Source organism: Chelmon rostratus, chromosome 5 (assembly GCF_017976325.1).
Source record: "Chelmon rostratus isolate fCheRos1 chromosome 5, fCheRos1.pri, whole genome shotgun sequence".
NCBI lineage: Eukaryota > Metazoa > Chordata > Actinopteri > Chaetodontiformes > Chaetodontidae > Chelmon > Chelmon rostratus.
In genome coordinates this window covers 15,080,361-15,099,584 of record NC_055662.1, presented here as the reverse complement: position 1 = coordinate 15,099,584, position 19,224 = coordinate 15,080,361, and the positions used below count along the sequence as shown (strand labels likewise).

At 39.8% G+C, this 19,224-nt stretch overlaps 5 protein-coding genes across 5 annotated transcripts; 3 read left to right on the top strand and 2 right to left on the bottom strand.

Moving 5' to 3' along the window:
• The first annotated feature begins 269 nt into the window (after positions 1–269).
• c5h22orf39 (chromosome 5 C22orf39 homolog) lies at positions 270–2,557 on the top strand. Its single transcript, XM_041936723.1, has 3 exons — positions 270–409; positions 1,287–1,454; positions 1,595–2,557. Exons 1-3 carry the CDS (start codon positions 380–382, stop codon positions 1,724–1,726), a joined length of 330 nt encoding a protein of 109 aa, XP_041792657.1. The 5' UTR covers positions 270–379; the 3' UTR covers positions 1,727–2,557.
• On the bottom strand, positions 2,184–4,155 carry mrpl40 (mitochondrial ribosomal protein L40). The gene is made up of 5 exons (XM_041936722.1): positions 4,019–4,155; positions 3,820–3,903; positions 3,280–3,435; positions 2,928–3,009; positions 2,184–2,811 (listed from the first exon to the last, which is right to left on the bottom strand). Exons 1-5 carry the CDS (start codon positions 4,078–4,080, stop codon positions 2,584–2,586), a joined length of 612 nt encoding a protein of 203 aa, XP_041792656.1. The 5' UTR covers positions 4,081–4,155; the 3' UTR covers positions 2,184–2,583.
• Positions 4,156–4,393: 238 nt separating this feature from the next.
• Positions 4,394–9,508, top strand: acaa2 (acetyl-CoA acyltransferase 2). The gene is made up of 10 exons (XM_041936721.1): positions 4,394–4,559; positions 5,928–6,094; positions 6,251–6,379; positions 7,050–7,166; positions 7,304–7,451; positions 7,561–7,736; positions 8,049–8,178; positions 8,283–8,353; positions 9,024–9,178; positions 9,266–9,508. The coding sequence occupies exons 1-10, from the start codon at positions 4,544–4,546 to the stop codon at positions 9,345–9,347; spliced, it is 1,191 nt and encodes a 396-aa protein (XP_041792655.1). The 5' UTR covers positions 4,394–4,543; the 3' UTR covers positions 9,348–9,508.
• A 2,337-nt stretch (positions 9,509–11,845) lies between these two features.
• Positions 11,846–15,293, top strand: rpl6 (ribosomal protein L6). The gene is made up of 6 exons (XM_041936470.1): positions 11,846–12,012; positions 12,106–12,204; positions 12,599–12,742; positions 14,611–14,659; positions 14,806–14,990; positions 15,113–15,293. The coding sequence occupies exons 1-6, from the start codon at positions 11,866–11,868 to the stop codon at positions 15,263–15,265; spliced, it is 777 nt and encodes a 258-aa protein (XP_041792404.1). The 5' UTR covers positions 11,846–11,865; the 3' UTR covers positions 15,266–15,293.
• Positions 15,294–15,914: 621 nt separating this feature from the next.
• dynll1 (dynein, light chain, LC8-type 1) lies at positions 15,915–18,422 on the bottom strand. The gene is made up of 3 exons (XM_041936471.1): positions 18,303–18,422; positions 17,417–17,555; positions 15,915–16,301 (listed from the first exon to the last, which is right to left on the bottom strand). Exons 2-3 carry the CDS (start codon positions 17,546–17,548, stop codon positions 16,164–16,166), a joined length of 270 nt encoding a protein of 89 aa, XP_041792405.1. The 5' UTR covers positions 17,549–17,555; positions 18,303–18,422; the 3' UTR covers positions 15,915–16,163.
• Positions 18,423–19,224: the final 802 nt, after the last annotated feature.

Below are 19,224 nucleotides of genomic sequence, written 5' to 3'. Positions count from 1 at the left end.
GGTTGGTTGTCCACTTCTTAATAGACAAGGTGTATTGACATGGATGACATGACAAATGGTAAGTAATCAATACTGTATAACACCAACAGATGACAGAAAAAATACAAAGATGTAAAGACAAGAAGAAACGATGACCCAAATGCAAAGTAGTTGTAATTAAAATGGTCGTGATGATGGTTTCTACAATTATGGGATGTTTGGTTTGTGTGTTCACCTTCAGCGATGCACACTCATGTTTTCTCGCTGTGACGTTTGTTGTTTCTTGTTGTCTTTATAGCCTCAAATGCGTCTTTTCATAATGCTTGAAATAGTAGCGCTTTTATTCTGAGATGAAATTGGACCGGAAGCGTTGTCTCTGCTCAAGTTAGCCCAGCTAGCAATGGAGCAGTCTGAAGAAAGACGTTGGAGGGTAAATTAACCCAAAAATACATTGTGAATTACGTTATTGGCTAAATGTCCTGATTTCATTTTAGCTTCTTTGGTCTTGATAGTCCTGATAAAGAGCTCCAAAGCAGGGTGATCAGCTATCGATGCTAAATTGCCGAAGTAACGTTAACCTTAGCTAGCAGAGCAATGTCAGCTAGACCAGGAGGTTTAAAGAGTCAGAGCCTCAGTCATTTATCTGATTCATTATTTCCTTTGAGATCTGAGCGTTGACTTAGATTTACTCATTAAAACCTAAAAACCTGATGTAAAAGTGGATAATTGTAACGTCACGCGGTGCAAACGGACGTTCATCTGTATAGCAACCTTAGGGAGGTGGTGTCAGACAATAACTTTTCTTTTTCTCTTATTTAAGCTAAGTTAACACTTTTAAAAAATGTTCAGTAGCATTAACTTACAGTGTCTTGTTTGTGGACGATGAATTAATTTTAATATATTTTTTTGATAAAAACTTTTAAATAACTAAGACATGAAATAATCATGTGAATAATTGACAAGATCGGTGTTTTGTTTCTATATAAGTTTTTTTTTTCAAAGACTGCACGATGTTATTTTCTCCAAGTACAGTCTTATTTAATCATGCCCTCTTTATTATCAGCAATTAGTCATCAATAAAGACAATTTTGACTTCACTGAAGCCCTCCACATAAGTTACACACTCTCCAGTGATCCTCTCTGCTCTTAAAGCACTGTCATCCTGTGGCCTTTGGTTCATGTTCGGTGGAAGAAGAGAAGTTGAAGTGATGCAGTCATTCACCAGAGACATGTCAGTAGGGGGGAGGTTCCAAGGATAATTTGTACAAGTTGGCTCTGTAATGATTCCTGCCTTTGTCTTTTTGTAGACACCTCGGCCCTGTGATGACTACTGGAGTGAATTCAAGCATTGCAAAAGCTTGTGGAACAAATTTCACCATTATTATGCGTACGGCACTTCCCCATCCTGTCAGCAGTGGAAAGAGGACTACCATAACTGCAAAGAGTGGGAGAAACACAGAGACGCTCAAGCCAAGGTACAGCTGCCAGAAGTCACATTGTTGAAGACCTGAATTTGTGATGTGTCTGACACTACCCAGTGTGTTTGAATGTCCTATAGAATACATATAAACACTTGAAATCAGTTTATACTGTATGTATTGTATCTGTATTGCAGGAAGCCTTGCAGATGAGTGAGAGGAACAGAGTAGCAGAGCAGAGAAAGTTCACTCCAGTGTGGAAACTGAGGCAAAACCCTCCAAGAGACTGGCACATGCCCTTGAACCAGGAAAAACCTCAGGACTCGTGAGCTGTCACTATAAACCTGCTGTCTGTTTTTCGTGGTGGCCAAAACAAAGTGAACTGAAGATTCTTGTCATTTAATGCACTTAACAAAGTTGCTTAGAACCACATGCTGGAGAGACTGGTCATCATTCATTATCATCTTAAGTCCTGTTTCATGAGCTGCTGAATGAAAACAGATGTGTTGTAATGCTGTAACAGTGGTAGCAGCATCTAGTGGTCAATGATGAGGATGACAGCGTTTGGTCAAAAAAACAAAAAAAAACTCTGCATAAGCATTGTTGTTGTTTTTTTTGCTGATAATCATTTCTCCAAAGCTTGTGTAAACTGAAGCACCAAGGCTGACTGCACTCAGACTCACTGTAAATGTGTTTTGAATTGCATGAATTGTCTTCAGTGTCGGTAAATGTGCTGTTTTTGATGCCATAGTAAATACTCCTCTGTGACAATTAAAGGTATTAATATTGGTATGAATAATGACAGAATTCAGCTCTACAGTTTCAACAGAATTGTGCTATTTTATGCCATTATGGCTTTACACTTAAATAACACAAATTGTTTCAAAGTATTCTAAACAAATTGGCAAAATAAAAAAACATTTTTTATTTTTAGTTTTCTTCTGTTATTTTGTATACAGAGATGTAAATGTGGAAAATAATTTCCATGAATGTTGTTGCATTTGATACAGAAATCAAACAACTCTGGTGACTCTGCAATTCATGAAAACATACATGTGTGTCCTTCACACATACACGTGCAGACTATTAAAAGGCTGCATCTTGGCTTATTGAATCACATATAGACAACAACACACTACGTCCATGACGAGACACACAGGCTGGCCCCACAGCTGTTTCAGGCTCGTCACTGTGTGTAAACTTTAGTGATGTCATTAAATTTCCCTTCAGGAGCGTCATACATAGTCTGTGGTGGTGTGTAGGCGGGACCTTCATGAGTGAAGGGAAACAGAAGGGGGTCTGGCTTCAGTGCCTGCTGGTACAGTTCCTCAGACTCTAATTTGAGCTCCTCCAGTGCCTCCCTCTGGGCTTCTAGAGCATGTTCAACAGCTTTCATTTCAGCCATGTGCTGCTCCTGCAAGTACAAAGATGGATGAGCTCATCAAATAAAGCCCACTAAGAGCACAGGGGTCAGAAGCAACATTTTCTCTAAAAGCTTAAGTGATGGAGGTGCGAAGGGTAAGTGGTGACCTGTTTGTATCGACCCCACTCCTTCAGCAGCAGGGCTCGACGCTCGCTTTCTTCAAATGACAGCCTTGGTGCAGAGCGTTCCCTTTGTTAAGAATCAAAAACAGCAATTTACAGCACTTCCAAGTCAGCAAGTACCACAATAGCAAGGACAGAACAAAGGTTCAATGAGTCGAAGAAAAAGATGATCGATAGATAACAGCATGTCCAGAAAACATTAACTCTGTGATTTTAATGTTGAGTTAGTATTAGTCAGCCTCATGTTGCATTAGAGTCTGGGAGCTGAAATGCATTGACAAAAGTCTAACCTGATTATTTGCAAATGACAGTGTGGACAAAGTGATATGAGCCGTACCTTGTTTCGTCCAGGCACTTGACTGGAGTGGTGAAGTCCTCTATTGGGATGAACTCAGGTGGAACCTTCTCCAGCCTCTTCAGCTTTTTTTTCAGCCTGTCTCTCATCAGCTGCTCCCTTTTTGGGTCCACTTTCTTCTTCTTTTTGGGCTCAGCTCTTAAACACAAAGTACAGCTCTATGTGAACATATTCAACCACAAGATATTTTGAAACAGATCAGGGGGAATAAAAGGATGTAATATTTATTGATACAGTGACATAAACTCAATATTGTCTAGGACTTTGGTTGCCGCAATGATCTTAAAATGAAAATAACTTGCATCTTATCCACATCATTTTAAAGTTCTAGTTAGACTAGGTGGTAAAATGACATTATGTTGTTCTCTAAGATGAGTTTTCTGAGTTGATCTTAAACTATATTGTGAGTAAAGCAGTATTACACTTGGCATAATCATAAATAACACTTTTTTTGGTCCTATTGAAGCCCCTGGGGTTCTGGGTCCACAGGGCATTTGGTTTATAATCCAGCCTTGATCATACCTCAGTGGAGCAGACGTCTTCAGTGTCATCACTGGTGAAAACCAAGGACTCTGTCCAGCACAGTGATGTTCCCCGAGCAGGAAGCTGCGATACAACACACAGTAAACAGAATCAGGTCGTGAATAACCTTAGCCATGTTAGCTCCAGTTAGCTAGCGTCTTGTTACCACCAGAGCCCACATCGTACTGTGAACGCTCACCTTGAGGAAGCGGTCTGTCGGGACAAAACCCTGCAGAGACAGCGCGACAAAGCCACAGACATGTTTCTTTAAACTCACACAACCACAGAAACGTTCACATGAACATGTCTGTCCACTTGGTTCGTCCCCTCGCCTGAGTGACAGAGGCGGACGTGGCGCGTGAAGATGACGTCGACGAACAGTCTCGCTCACAATTTTACGGTCGCACTTTCGAGTACTTTCTTTGCGTCGAAAATTAAATAAACGGTTAAATGTGGAGCACTTAAAAGATACAATCTACAATTAAAATGCTGTGATAAATTCAGGATTCTTTTTAAATTATACAATAATATCTTATCTTGAATGTGTATGTAACATGTTTGTCGAATCTTACTCGACGGGTGGAAAGTGACGGCTGCATTATTTAGGGGAAAGGTCGGACTTCTGTCAGGTTTTTGTATCCACCACGGGCTGATTGAGAGTGCCACAAGAAGATATCGGTGGAAAGGTTCAAGCCTGACAGTGGAAGTTTGTTGAATTGGCATCATGGCGCTTCTCAGAGGTAAGCAAACACTTTTTAGTTCATCAGGAAGCCAACAAAGCTGGCATGCATGCGGGCAGAGTGTAGCTGTACTGCTCTGAACGTTGTAAATGTTAGAGATGGATTTTTCCTAATTGTGTTGCAGTGCGGTATCACAAATAGACATTAAGTGAGTGCCATCAATGTCGACCATGAATGTCGGCAGAGACTTAAAACGTTTTCTGATCACAATGTACCTACAAATTAGGTGAAAGGTGACAAAGTGAGGTGTTGAACATTAACAGCTGCCTGCTCAATTGCAGCCTCTTATCTCTCCATCCATTTAAGTGCAAAGTGTGCTTATTGAAATTATATTAATGTCACTTAATTATCTCCAAAAGTGGAGAAAGAACTCGCATTCCTTACTTAAGTAAAATGAGTAAAACCACATAATTGAATTACTCAAAGAACTGCACTCATAATATGATGTTGAAATTATATCAAGTCTAATCACACGTTTTGAACGTTAAAACATATTTTGGAAGGTGCACAACAGATCTCAGGTAAGTGTAATGCAAAAGTGCTGTATTACCCTCTGACATTTACTAGAGTACTACTATAATATAGCATCAAATGGGAAAAAGTCAAGTAAAATACAAGTACTTCAAAACTTAAATACAGTCACTTGTGAAGATGGACTTATTCTGTGCATATAGATTTTGGACCAGTTTATGTTTTATTGCACTTTCCACATTCAGAGTGGAGTCTAAAATACAGGTCATGTTACACAACATCAAACACACCTCTCAGCACAAGTCAGCTGTTGTGATAACCATGAGCTGCGTCTCATCCAGTTTAAAAGCTCAGTGCAAATGCAGAGGCAGGTCATGGCATCATGCACGTCCTGAGATGTACCAGAGGTTAGTAAACAGTTCGATGTCTGATAAGAACCTCAAAGGCACATTCACACAGTATTTCAAGATAAGAATTTACCTATTTGCAATGGACCACTACTGACTTGTTTATTATGAAACATTATGCATCATTGAAGCAATTTGCATGAGTCAAAATGCTGAGAAAACGTGCATGTTTTCAAATCAGTTTTTGCTAATTTTGGCTGAGATAAAGTTAACTGACTGGAGTATCCTGAACATGAATGCTTTTTATTTTTATTTTTCTTCGAAAATCCTGAAGAAGTTGCTGCTCTTGTCCCTTTGGTGCAGTTTGATCCACCTGATGTTAGTTTCCCCTTTTACACTGACTCTTTCTCGTCTACATCACTGTGCACTGGCTTTGTCAATCTTCTCTATATACCACCCAGCACCCCCTGATGCTTTGATCTGGCTGTGGCTCAGTGCTGGCTGGTTTGAAGTCCTTGTCACTGTATTGAAATGCTCTGTTTCTCTGCAGGTGTATTTATTGTAGCTGCCAAGCGCACTCCGTTCGGTACCTATGGTGGCGTGTTGAAGGATCACAGTGCAACAGACCTGGCTGAGCATGCAGCCAAAGCTGCCCTCGCTGCAGGGGGCGTTGCACCAGAACTTGTAAACAGTGTCATCATGGGAAATGTCATGCAGGTAACTAAAATCCAACAGATCAACATCCACATTTAACAAATGGCAACTACAATCACATGAAAACATATATGTTAACATGCTTATTTGTGTGTTGACTAGTGTACTTGGTTTGTTCCTCACCTTTTCATTTCTCTTTATTTACCTCCCTAATTACAGAGCTCGGCTGATGCACCCTACATTGCTCGTCATGTGGGTCTGAGGTGTGGCGTTCCCATCCCAGTCCCTGCTCTCACTGTGAACAGACTGTGCGGATCTGGTTTCCAATCCATCATCAGTGGTGCTCAAGTAAGCACTCCTACAAGAGCGAAATAATTCTGGCAGGAATACAAATGTAAATAAACCATAGTAATGCACACTCAGTGGCCACTTTATTAGATAGACCCGTACAATCTAATTAAATTCAATACAACTGTTCTGCCATAAAGTCTACTTTTATGAGGCCTATAATACACTGTCATAGAGATGTTCATTAAATCATGTGTCTTACCATCAAGCTCATAGTTAGTAGTGGTGTTGTACTGGACTGTATTACATTCAGAGGTGTTTCTACTGGTCTGCCCCTCTCATGTATGTAAATAGGAAGGACGAAAAATTAGAAACACCTCTGAATATAATGTAGTCCAGTTCGACACCACTGTTAACTATGGCCTCAGTCTAATAAACATATAACTGAATTTACACATCTCAACAAAAAGTGAAGATTATGAGCTTCGTGAAGATAGATGTTATCTATCATCTGTCATCTGTCATCTATCTTACATCCATCTATGGTACAAGTGTACCTAATAAAGTGCCCACTGAGTGTATGTGTGTAAAAGACTGCAGATATGTCACCAAGAACATGGTACACACATTAGTAAAAAAAAAGATTTCCGATTTATCAGATGAACATAATGTGCCTTAACTTTTATCTTGTTGCTGCAAAACAAAAACGTGTTGCCTCGTGTGTCTGTAGGAGATTTGCCTCAAGGAGTCAGAGGTGGTCCTGGCTGGAGGCTCAGAGAGCATGAGCCAGGCCCCCTACGCTGTTCGCAACATCCGATTTGGTACAAAGTTTGGATTTGACCTGAAGGTTGGCTCCTGGTCGATTTTTCCTTTTCTTTCTAATCCCCTAAATGTGCATGAAGCCATGCGATGGCCTAAAGACGGCTTGTTATGAAACCCAAGAAGCTTTTGACACAAAGGTAAATCTCCTCCTCTGCTTGACAGTTAGAGGACACCTTGTGGGCGGGTCTGACTGACCTGCACGTCAAAATCCCAATGGGCATCACAGCGGAAAACCTGGCAGAGAAATACCAGATCACACGAGAAGACTGCGACAACTATGCGTACCAAACACAACAAAGGTGGAAGGCAGGTAAGACGAGCCTCAATCTTTCATCTCTTTACTTTATGCTCTTGCTCAGGACAAGCTCATTCTCAATAGTTCATCATCATCATCATCATAACTCCTGTCTTTTTTACAGCTCATGAGGCTGGTTACTACACAGCAGAAATTGCTCCCATTGATGTGAAAGCTAAGAAGGGCAAGGTGTCCATGGCTCAGGACGAACACCCTCGTCCACAGACCACACTGGAGCAGATGGCCAAGCTGGCTCCTGTCTTCAAGAAGGGAGGGACTGTTACTGCTGCCAATGCTTCGGTGAGTTTACGCCTGAGCTGTTTACTCCTCCTCAGGACCTGAGGCGGTCAGTTAATTTTACTTCATCCCAGTCAATGTTAAACAGGAAGACTGTTTTACTTCAAGCAACAAGAATGTTTAATGTTTTAACTTCAAAGTGTTCTGTTGCTGCAATGTGAAAAGCTAGAACCTTCGATTGAAGGAGTGCTGACTTGTGACGGTGACTTGAGTTCCGCAGTTTGAGTGGAACACAGTAAAATATATGTTAGTATAAATATTGTGCAGCTGTTGTTACCTCTTTCACTAAATGCACCACCGCTTCTTGATCTCCAGGGTGTATCTGATGGGGCTGCTGCTGTGGTGATTGCAAGCGAGGATGCACTCAATGAACACAAGCTCACTCCACTGGCCAGAATCGTGGCCTATCACGTGTCAGGCTGTGACCCGAGCATTATGGGGATTGGTGAGTGACACCACTGTTAGGCATTGAATTGAAAGGAATGACAGACTAAATAAGCTGTAGTGTTTCACACGGCATCTTACAGTGGCTTCCTTGAATCACTCTAGGTCCTGTTCCAGCGATCACAGAAGCTCTTAAAAAAGCGGGTCTGACTTTGAAGGACATGGATCTTGTGGAGGTTTGTTACCACTGAAATCTCTGATTCATGAATAGAAGTACCAATACAGAAGTATAATCAGCAAAAGTAAAAGTAGAAAATGTCCCCTGAGACCAATTTGTTATATATTACATTATTCGATAATTTATACTGATGTGTGGATGTCTAAGTATCATTTTAGATTGAGCTAGTTTTTAATACTTAGTTTTGTCCCGTGTTTCCCAACCTAAGCCTTGGGCCCCCTCCACAGTGTCAATTTTAATTTCACTTCTTTTGGGCCTCAAGCAGTTATTTAAATCACAGTTCAGACATCAGAAATGTTACAAAATGTGCTCGAACACAGCGCTATTTTTTTTGTAAGGGGTCACAAGCCAAAAATTAATTTACTTTTTAACAATGTGTTGTATTTCATATGTAGATCGTATGTTTTATATGTAAAATCTTGATCTTCCCTTTAACTAATAACTACAGCCATCAGATAAATGCTAGTGGAGTAAAAAATACACTATTTCCCTCTGAAATGTAGCGAAGTAGGAGTATAAAGTAGCTTAAAATGGAAACAAGTACAGTACCTCAAAATTGTCCATAAATACAGTGCTTGAGTACTTTCAAAACTGCATTTCATTTATGTTTTGATTCATTCAGGTAGTTATTACTCATTTGTGTCATTGATGTCATTTTCTTTGCACAGGTGAATGAGGCCTTTGCCCCTCAGTACCTGGCTGTTGCTAAGGCTCTTGGTCTTGATCCAGAGAAAAGCAACATTAACGGTGGAGCTATTGCCATCGGACATCCTCTCGGTGCTTCTGGAACACGCATCACTGCCCACCTGGTTCACGAGCTCAGGTGCCCTATATGTACTGCATACCAAGAGACGTCTGCACACTCAGTAGCCTTAATGCCTTCAATAACGAGCTTTGTTTTCTTTATCAGGCGACGAGGAGGCAAGTACGCTGTTGGCTCTGCCTGCATCGGTGGTGGTCAGGGCATTGCCATCATCATCGAAAACTGCTGATTCAAGAAGCTGCCAACATCAGAAGAATTCTCCCAGGAGAATGTCTTGCAGCACCGTCCGCTGTCATAACAGGAAATACAGTAGACACGTCTGAGAAAGAGATTTAAAAAAAAAAACAACAAAAAAAACCCCTCACATACAACATAAATGTTCTCTTAACATGCGGCACTGCTGCTTGTTTTTTTCCTGGCACACTAAGACAATTATCACTCAGCATTTATTTTTTGCTGATAAGTCTTGTTACTTCTTTCAGTTCATTTATTAAAAACTATGTATTCAGTGTTGCCTCAGAAGCTCCGTGAAGACAAAGATCTAACTCATGTTTGTGTGCTTGTACCAGGGTTCAAGAGACTGTTTATGTATGTGCCTCAAATACACAGCTACGTCCTTAGCATTAACACATGTAGCATATTATTGATTCATAAAGTACAGCTTGTGTTGGGTTATAGTAAGGTTTAAATTGATTCCGAAGTTTGCCTTAAAGTGTTCTCTATCACTCCATTATCAGGGATCAGCACTGTGTGAAAATACATATGACCTGACCTGATAGCTCAAGCAAAACCTGATTTTATATTTCTCTGTCAAAGAATCTCAATAAATACAATTTTAAAAAAAGAAAAAAAGAGTTAAGTTCTATTTTGTAGTTGTCATGATCAGTAATTGACAACAGTCTATGCTATTTTTTTTCTTGTTTAGCAGAGATTAAGAGTTAACAGAGTATAGATTTAGTAGTTCTTATTTTAGCTGTAATGGAAGTTTTTGCATTTAATTTATTTTGATTTAATCAGTCTTTCTTTTTGGCTTTATCACTTAAAATAAATGTTAGTTAGCTAGTAAGGGGACCTTTGCTAATTTGTTACATGTGCACAAAATGCTTATAAAAACTAATAACAATCAACAAGAGCAAAGGATTACTGAATGGTTGGTATTTGATATTGAACATTTCAGCTATTAAGAAGCTCTTCATATGAATAATAATATCCCTCACAAAACGTTTTAAAAAGTTATGTTGAACAATGCAGAATGTGGGCAAAAGTCTGCTACTTGAAACAGGGATGGTATAAAATAAGATCAGAAGACATCAAATGCGCTTCGCAATATCTTTCATAAAATTACTTGTATGCTCTGCTGCTAAAGAGATTTTTAAAGGAATGGCTTTTTAAAAATGTCAGTTAATAAAAGTCCAAAGTTAGGAACATTGTTTGTTGGCCGTTATTAATGAATATACTATTTTCTTTTAAAACAATGAAGCTATAGAATCACTAATTGATTCATTGTATGAGCATATAAAAACAATAATATATGTTTAGGGAAATAAATGCGTTAACTAAATAAAAATGAAAGAGAAACCAGTCCTGTTTTTGGGAGTTGTTCAAAACAACTGCATTTTGATTCTATTCGTAAATTAATAGTAAGAATAAAGGAGAAACATAAATAAGACTACAAGAACCAACACATCATTGAAACGCGACGCAATTACGTCAACGTCATCATGCAGCGTCTTTATATACGTCACATCCCCGGATGTCGGTCTTTTTTTCATAGCAAAGGTAAGACACCCTTGCCTTCGTGTTTCTGTAGGAATAAAATCTATTTTCATCTGTGTTACAGAATAAAAACTACAGCCTCCAAACATCAGGAGACGAATCCCTATATTAAGACGATGCGTTAGATATCGTTATTACCATGATTTATCCGTGATGATTCCGTAATAATGAACAGTTTGGTGTCTCGGCAGTCCGAGGCCGGCGGCTAGCCTTCGTGCTTTCTCGTTAGCTAGCTGACAAATAGAAACGTGTTGTCTTTCGGTCGTCGTCTGAGGTGTTAACCCACACAATCCCGCTGTCGCATTAAGTTCTTTCTTAACATTAAATTGTCATTTTGAGAACACAGCTGTCGGCTAGCTAATGAAAAGAACTCATTATACCATGTTGCTAACTGCCGGCTAACGTTACTTGTCATGCCTCTTGTGCATAGGACGTTGCTGTTGTGTTAGCACTAGCACCAAGCTCTTTTGACTTTGTAGTGTAGTTGTGAGGTTTTCTGTTCGTTAACAGGGCATTGTGTGATATGATTGTGGTGTTTCTGCTGTCCCAATACATTGTTACGTAGATTAAGAACATAGTTTACTAGAAGACCATTGTAATCAGTGGTAGTTGGTACCAGAACCGAAGTGCTCTGGAATAGCATAGAGTGCACTGTCCAAACAAGGCTGCAAGGTTCTAAGATTAGTAAAAGTCAACAGCAATGTGTGCAAACTGATAGATTTCCACTGACTATACTGTGTTTTGCTTTATTTTGAGCTTTGTGTCTGCTCAGTGACCTAATGAAGGTCTGATAGACCGAAAGCTTAAAATATAGGGAAATACTGCATGGCTCGAAGTGTGTGGAAATCTCTCTCAGTCTGGATTTATTGACACTTACAGGACCTTAGCAAAGATTTGGTTGGGTGGAGCAGTGGTCATCCTGCTTTCTGCAGTCGGTGTACAAACATCTGTTTTACTTTTTTCTGCGTCAGATGGCAGAGGGAGACAAGAAATCTGCCAAGAAGAAGCATGGGAGCCGGAACCCGGTTCTGGCCCGGGGCATCGGCCGCTACTCCCGTTCCGCTATGTATGCCCGCCGGGCCATGTACAAGAGGAAGGCCAAGACCACTGAGACCAAGGTGAGGCCAGATCTGCAACACCCTAGAAAAATGAAGTCAAATGTGCATCATATTTCTTGATTTCGTTTTGCTAATAATTTGTTCTTGTTCCAGATTGAGAAAAAGATTAAGGAGACACCCAGGGCCACAGTAGTCAAGACTGTTGGGGGAGACAAGAACGGAGGCACTCGCGTTGTCAAACTGCGCAAGATGGTGAGTAATTTGTTAATTGTTGTTTCCCTTCAGATATTGTTAATTTTTTGACAGTTGGAACTGTAAAAGTCATTATGCTAACAGAAATGAAATTCAAAAATAAGTATCACACAATTGCAAAATTCTGTGAGGGGAAATGAGTCTGTTGCTGTTAAACTTTGTGTAAACACGTGTTCATTGCTTTCAATTGAAAAGGATTGCACTTGTGTTTTGTATATTTAGGTCTTACTTGATAGTAGTTCCTGTTCTTATTTTGCATGGCCTTGTGTGTCCACCTTTTTGAGCTGCTGGAACTGCTAATTTCTCCTTGGAGATAAATAAAGTATATCTAGCTTCCACCAGATTTGTACCTAATTAAAATACTAACATGCATCCTTATGTACTCCTACCATAGCCCCGCTACTATCCCACAGAGGATGTTCCTCGTAAACTGAAGAGCCACGGCAAGAAACCCTTCAGCCAACACAAGAGGAAGCTGCGCGCCTCCATCACCCCAGGAACGGTCCTTGTTCTGCTCACTGGTCGCCACCGTGGAAAGGTGAGAACCATTTCTAGCACGTCTTGATAATGAAATGGATGGACTCAGGGATTTGCAGAAATGAGTCTCACACAGCACAGGCTGAAAAATGTTAAGTGTTTGACAGAGGCAACACAATGCTTCTAGTGCACTGGAAAACATAACATTTGAATATGTAATGCCCCATGTATGACAGGCAAATGTTTTCCAGGATACAGACATAATGTTAAGAGAGGCCACTGTGGGGGTTTATGGGCAGAAATCTGCTTGCTTCTAGGGCTAGGACTCATCTCTTTAACCATCATATTATACAAAACCTGTTTGCCTGATACAGAGTCTCATATCACATCATAAAGGGATGCAGTGGAATTAGATCATCACAGTACGATAACCTTAGACAATGTTATGGTATACAGTGTAACACGTTATTAGTTAGAATGACGCTTAAAGGAATAAACAGAAGGCTTTTTTGGTTGAACACTTTGTGAAAATTTCACAGAATAGTATGACCTGACAGTCAGTAACTTTATATACACACTTCAAGTACTTGTAAGTAATGCACATATGGCATTTATATCATTCGAAAGGTATGCAAATGTATCTGGTATGATTACCATCAATTTTCATACTCTAAAACCGGTATACCACTGCAGCCTAAGGTACAAGTATTGGTATAATCTGACACATCTGTGATCCAGATGTAAACAAAAGTCTCCACCATCAAAAGGTTAAGACTCAGATTATGAATCTGCATTTGTTCCAATCGATTACCAGGTCTTAAATTTAAGCTTTTCACTAGACAGCAAACACATGACCTATAAATTGTTGTTCAATGGTTTTACATTAAATGTTTGCAACACAGGTGACCAGTTTTGAAACACAATGCACAATTCAAAAGGAGAAGTTAAACTTTTTACTTGTATAAGTCGGTATACACAACTTGCAAGTCAAACTAATTCATAATTACCTTTTATTAAATATTACTGTGGGGCTTTCAATTCATTAGATCGTGCTGATTAGTTTCTCTGGTCTGCCAGATTACGGCATCAAAACTGAGTTTTGTGGTTATAGTTGCAGTTTAGGTCAGAATACGCTAACGTAGCCTTTTCTTTTTTTCTCTCTTGCAAAAATTGAATACAGTTTACGTTTTGAGAATGAACATGTTTTAACCACAGTAATACACTGAGAGGAATCAAATGCAGAAAATGAGGGAAACTCCACCTGTACCGTTCAACATAATATATTAATGTCCTGTTGCGTGACACTTAAAACTGTACACCATTTTTAATACACTGACATTGGGAGCATTTTACAGATTGTAATCATGGTGGACTTATCCTTCCTTAACTGCCCTAGGTAAAATCTTAAATTGGCTACATAATCACAGTGCTGTTGTCCATCACTTGTTTTACTTAAAGCATCATACAACACATGGTATCAAAGAATATTGGCCCTTCAAACAAAAAATCTGTGGTGCATCCTTATTGTGCCTGAAAATAATCACTGTAATCACACCCTTAGCACCACAGACATTGTCCCTACCTCCCACTCTCCAATGCTACATGGGCAAGTTATGGAAGCCTGCAAGTGTGCCCATAATGTTTCAGCAATGAAAGTGACAGGCAGAGAGCCCTCTTGATTAAAAAAGAAAAGTGTCAAGTAGGTTCATTTTCCCCCTGTCTAAATAGTTTTTCATGAAAGTGGATTGCAGCTTGTCTTATCCAAATGCCACAAATTTGACCAAATATGTTTCATCTGCAGTACTGAGCGCATGGTTTGAGTTAAATGTTATGGTTGGCACTATATATTGATGCAGTAATTGTAGCCTTGTGTGCAAAACTCCCCAATACAGTAGCTTTATACTGATACTTTTACGTTATGTTTTTTAGCGTGTGGTGTTCCTGAAGCAGCTCTCAAGTGGTCTCCTGCTTGTCACCGGTAAGGATGACTGATTTTGGTTACTCAACATTTATGCACACAACAGTAGAATCATCCAAAATTCAAAATCGTAGCACTGTAAGCAAGATGTTGGGAATCATATACACCTTTTTCTAACATGTGTTTTCTTGTTTGAATACTTGTAGGCCCTCTTGTCTTGAACAGAGTCCCACTGCGCAGGGCTCACCAGAAATTTGTCATTGCCACCAACACCAAAATTGACATCTCTGGCATGAAGATCCCCAAAACTCTGAATGATGCCTACTTCAAGAAGAAGAGGCTGAGGAGGCCCCGTCACCAGGAGGGCGAAATCTTTGATACAGAAAAAGAGGTGAAACCCACTTCGATATTATCTCAAAATAAGCTACTGTACATATTTTGATCATTTCAATGGGACTTGGACTCCAAGGTTTATTACACCTGACTCACTGGTTTTCTTCTTATATCCTACAGAAGTACCAGCTGACAGAGCAGAGGAAGGAGGACCAGAAAGCGGTTGATGCTCAGCTCCTGCCCCTCATCAAGAAAACACCTCAGATGAAAGGGTACCTGCGCTCTTCCTTCTGCCTGTCTAATGGTGTCTACCCACACAAGCTGGTTTTCTAAATGTGTTGTAATAAAGAGTACCACCATCTTTAGCCCTCCCTCGTCTCATTTGTGCTGATATTGTCTGTGTGTATAAACTTTGGATGTTTCCTAGGCAGACAAGTCATGAACTTGCAGCCATTCAGCACACAGAATGAATGTATTTCCACAGCTCAAATGGCACATTCAGCTTGATATATTGGTGCCCATTATTAGGTTTTATTGTGTCTTGTGAAACTATACTCGGCAACTAACAAGAAATTTAATCAAAAATAGGCTCAAAGCAACGTTGAAGGTTTAAAAATGAGATGTCTGCGTAATGCAGGGACTCCTTACATTGAATTTGTTGACCTAAATCTTGTGAGACACAGGCCCTTGATGTGCTTGAGTGTTTTATACCTGACTAATTTACCTTGCAGATGTGATGACTGAAAAATGTCTAATATGCATATCGGAAATATAGATGCACTATATTGCACATTGCATTATTGCATAACCTGGCTACTGCAACTTAATAATTTTATCCCATTTGTCAAGTTAAGAAATATTAGCACATGTCAGTACCAGTCATCCATACATCCTACAGCATGAGTACTTGGTCATGTGGGATTATAAATCTCATGATTTCATTGGTGCATAATGAAATAACCACACCAGGCATTGGACCCAGACAGCTTAAAAGCTATGCTTTAATTAAAAAATGACATGTCTAAAGTAACAAGACAAAAATAAATACAAGTGTTTCATCTCTTAAACATGGCCACATTGTTTTTTTTTTTTTTTTTTTTTAAATCCTCAAAAACAGAACAAAGAGCAGCACAGAAAAAGGCAGTGGCCCCTTGCCAAGGAATGATAGTGCCTTTGTTGAGTCAGTCAGTACTGTATGTATGGTCAGCTGATGTCGAGAAAATGTGTTCCCTCAGCCGGACTTGAACAGCAGAATGGCCACCTGACCCAAGTAGAAGTAAATGAAATGCTTGGTCTCATGAGTCACGTAACTGCCAAAGTTTCTCCCAACGATGCAGTGCCAGGTTGGGTTATATTTCTTGTCAAACTCCTGTGTGGGACAAAGACGCCTTGTGTTATTCAAACATTTGTGGACAACAATGGTTTGAGATGCGAATAAAAGAGACATCTCCTTCAGAAGAATACATTGCTTAATGAAGCACATAGTATCGTATATGTTCAAGAGTAAAAACAAGTGACAAACCACCTTTGTCATTTATGGGCTTTAAAGGCTATGGACGTCACACCTAACAAGTGAACCAAATGGGTTGTCATGAGATCGCTGTAGCTGGAAGAAATTAATAGATTATGACTTTACTTGCCTGACCACTAAAACTTTTTTTTTTCCTCAGGACAAACAAGTATCACCCTTCCAGGCTAAGACTAAATACTAGTGTAATTATCAATGATGTTACTGAGTTGAAATAAATTATTAAAGTTTTGTTAGGCTCCGAAAGCTAGACACACTTGAGAAGTAGGTACCCCTAGCCTGAGTCGGGTGATGTATGGTGACAAGACCTGAGTCTGTTAATTTTGTTCACTGTGAGAATTGTAGTGTTGTCTACTTAAGACTTAATAGCCAAATTACACTTGCTTATTTTCTAGCCAATTCGTTTTGTTATGCTTAAGTGAAATTAACAATTAATTTCTTTCCCCATTTTTTTCCCTTTCAGTAACCTTGTTTATAAAATAGAATTCTGTCAACATCACCTGGTTGTAAAAACACCCTCAGTAGACTTGGACAGTACAGTCACTAAGATTTAAGAGAGCATGAAAGATAATAAACAACAATACTCAAGCTTTTCAGTTTCTTTGACAATGCTACACCACGGTTTGCCCCTCCCTGCACTGAGCAGGAATGCCATTATGGAGACAAAAATGTGGGCATCTGGCCTCTGCAGGGCAGTCAGCCCAAGAGGAGCAGGTTTCCTCAGGAAAAGTGGAAACAATTGCAAATACCTGGCTGGGCGTGTTACATGAATGATGCACAGGATGGTTGGTCAGTAGGTGCAAAACAGCTTTCTATCACTAGTTGCAGTCGCATCACTGCAAAAGCTGTCATCTGAATAGAAATGTTAGATTGCGCTCACAAATCAGTAGGTGAGAGCAACACTGTGAAAACCTACTGTGTGAACTGGATTACATAGACGATAGCAGTGGATTTACCTTTTTGATGAATGCAGCGATATCTTTCTCGATGTTGTACTTCTCCAGGGCCTGTGTGGCACACTCCACGGCGTCCTGCTGCATGTCCTCCGACATGTCAGCATTTTTGATCACTGCCTTCCTTTCAGACATGGTTGCCCTGGGAAACCAAAACACAGCAGAGGATTCATCATCTTCACAGGCGCATTGGCACACACAAAATGCAATCGACTCTCGACCCTGAGCATCCCAACAGCCCTAATCATCGACCGACTCAAACGGTTCTGTATGGAGAGCATGGGGGATCTGGTCGGCCAGCAAAGAAAAAGAACCGGTCAGTTAGTGACGACGCTCTCATTACATAATAACTGACACATAATATCTGAATTAGCCATTTCTACAAGTGTTGCATAACAACTTCCATCAGCGGCAAGCTCGCTGGATGCGCGCTCTGCGTAGTTTCTATGGATACGCAAGACATTTGAGATAATAGTCTCAGATTTTCCCGAGGTTTCAACAAGAATCCTATGAAATATGTGGCTGCTAAATTATAGCACATTTCTGCTACTAACTAACGCTAGTAAGTAGCGGAAAAAAACAGCCTTTATCTGTCTCAACGTGCTGAATACCAAAATAAACACCCCGTTCTCATAATATAGCGTTTTGCATAAATAGGACTTCATTATCTGAAGTAATGTGTCATAACAACCCCTCGCCACATGCATATTTAGCGATGATGAGTTGTTGATTAGCTAATGTTAAAAGCGCGATAACGAGCTTCTCATTCATCCCGCAAAATGAAAAAAAAACATCGTCTATTAGTAAACACAGATGTCACCATCTCATAATACTTAAAAAAGAATATATTAGGCGTTCTATTTACTGCATGCCAAATTCTTACATTTACCTTCTAGTCTCTCGTCTACTGCTTATCTAGCTTTAAAAAGACGACCGCTCCTGTAGTGACAACTCCCGCGAAGTGGTTGACACAAAAGTAATGTGGGTGTGTAGCGGTAAGAGACTGCTGTATTGACGCCTTCCCATTGGCTGATATTAATGCATAGGGTGCTGTCATTGGCTCATTCAGGCCTATCTTCCCGGTGTTTCTTCTTGCATTTTATTTCAAACCATCATGCTTTGCGGCAGGGTCGTTGCTGGGGCAACCTTTGTAAATAACTTGCTCATTGGCGATAGCACATGGCAGGATTTAACGTTATTGTAGTTTTTTTTGCATACGCCATCATGCATACATATTTGTAATTTTTATCATTTTGTGACAATAAGGTCTAAGAAAACGCACCTAATGATATGATAATACCAAAGTCGTTTAGGAAGAAACATTGTAGTTAGTGTGTTATGGCGTCAAAAACAAAATGTCCAATTACAGATACTAGCTTGTGGGCATGAGAAATTAAAAATGTATGTTTGGACACTGCTCATGTTTAGACAGCCATCATTTGAACAGCAGTGATGTAGGCAGAAATAAAATATATACCACAGCTCTCAAGTTTTAAATGCAGGCAACAATGACCCAGTGTTTTCCTTTTATCTTAATAATGAGTAAGTCGCGTGGGCAAAATATTTCTTCTTTTTGAGGACATTCTTCCACAAAACTCCTCAGCGTCAAAGGATGTTGGGTCCTGGGGCATGGCAATGTCCATCAGTTGGTTCTCCATAAACTCTTCACTTATTTGGTCCTTACCTTAAAAAGAGCACAATGTGTACAAGACTGATTAGAATGCAGCGAGAGACAGATTTGTTTGTGATCAGGACCATTAAACTTAAAAATATATAGTCATGTGAAAACCCTTGCCTGTCTACAAAGTAGA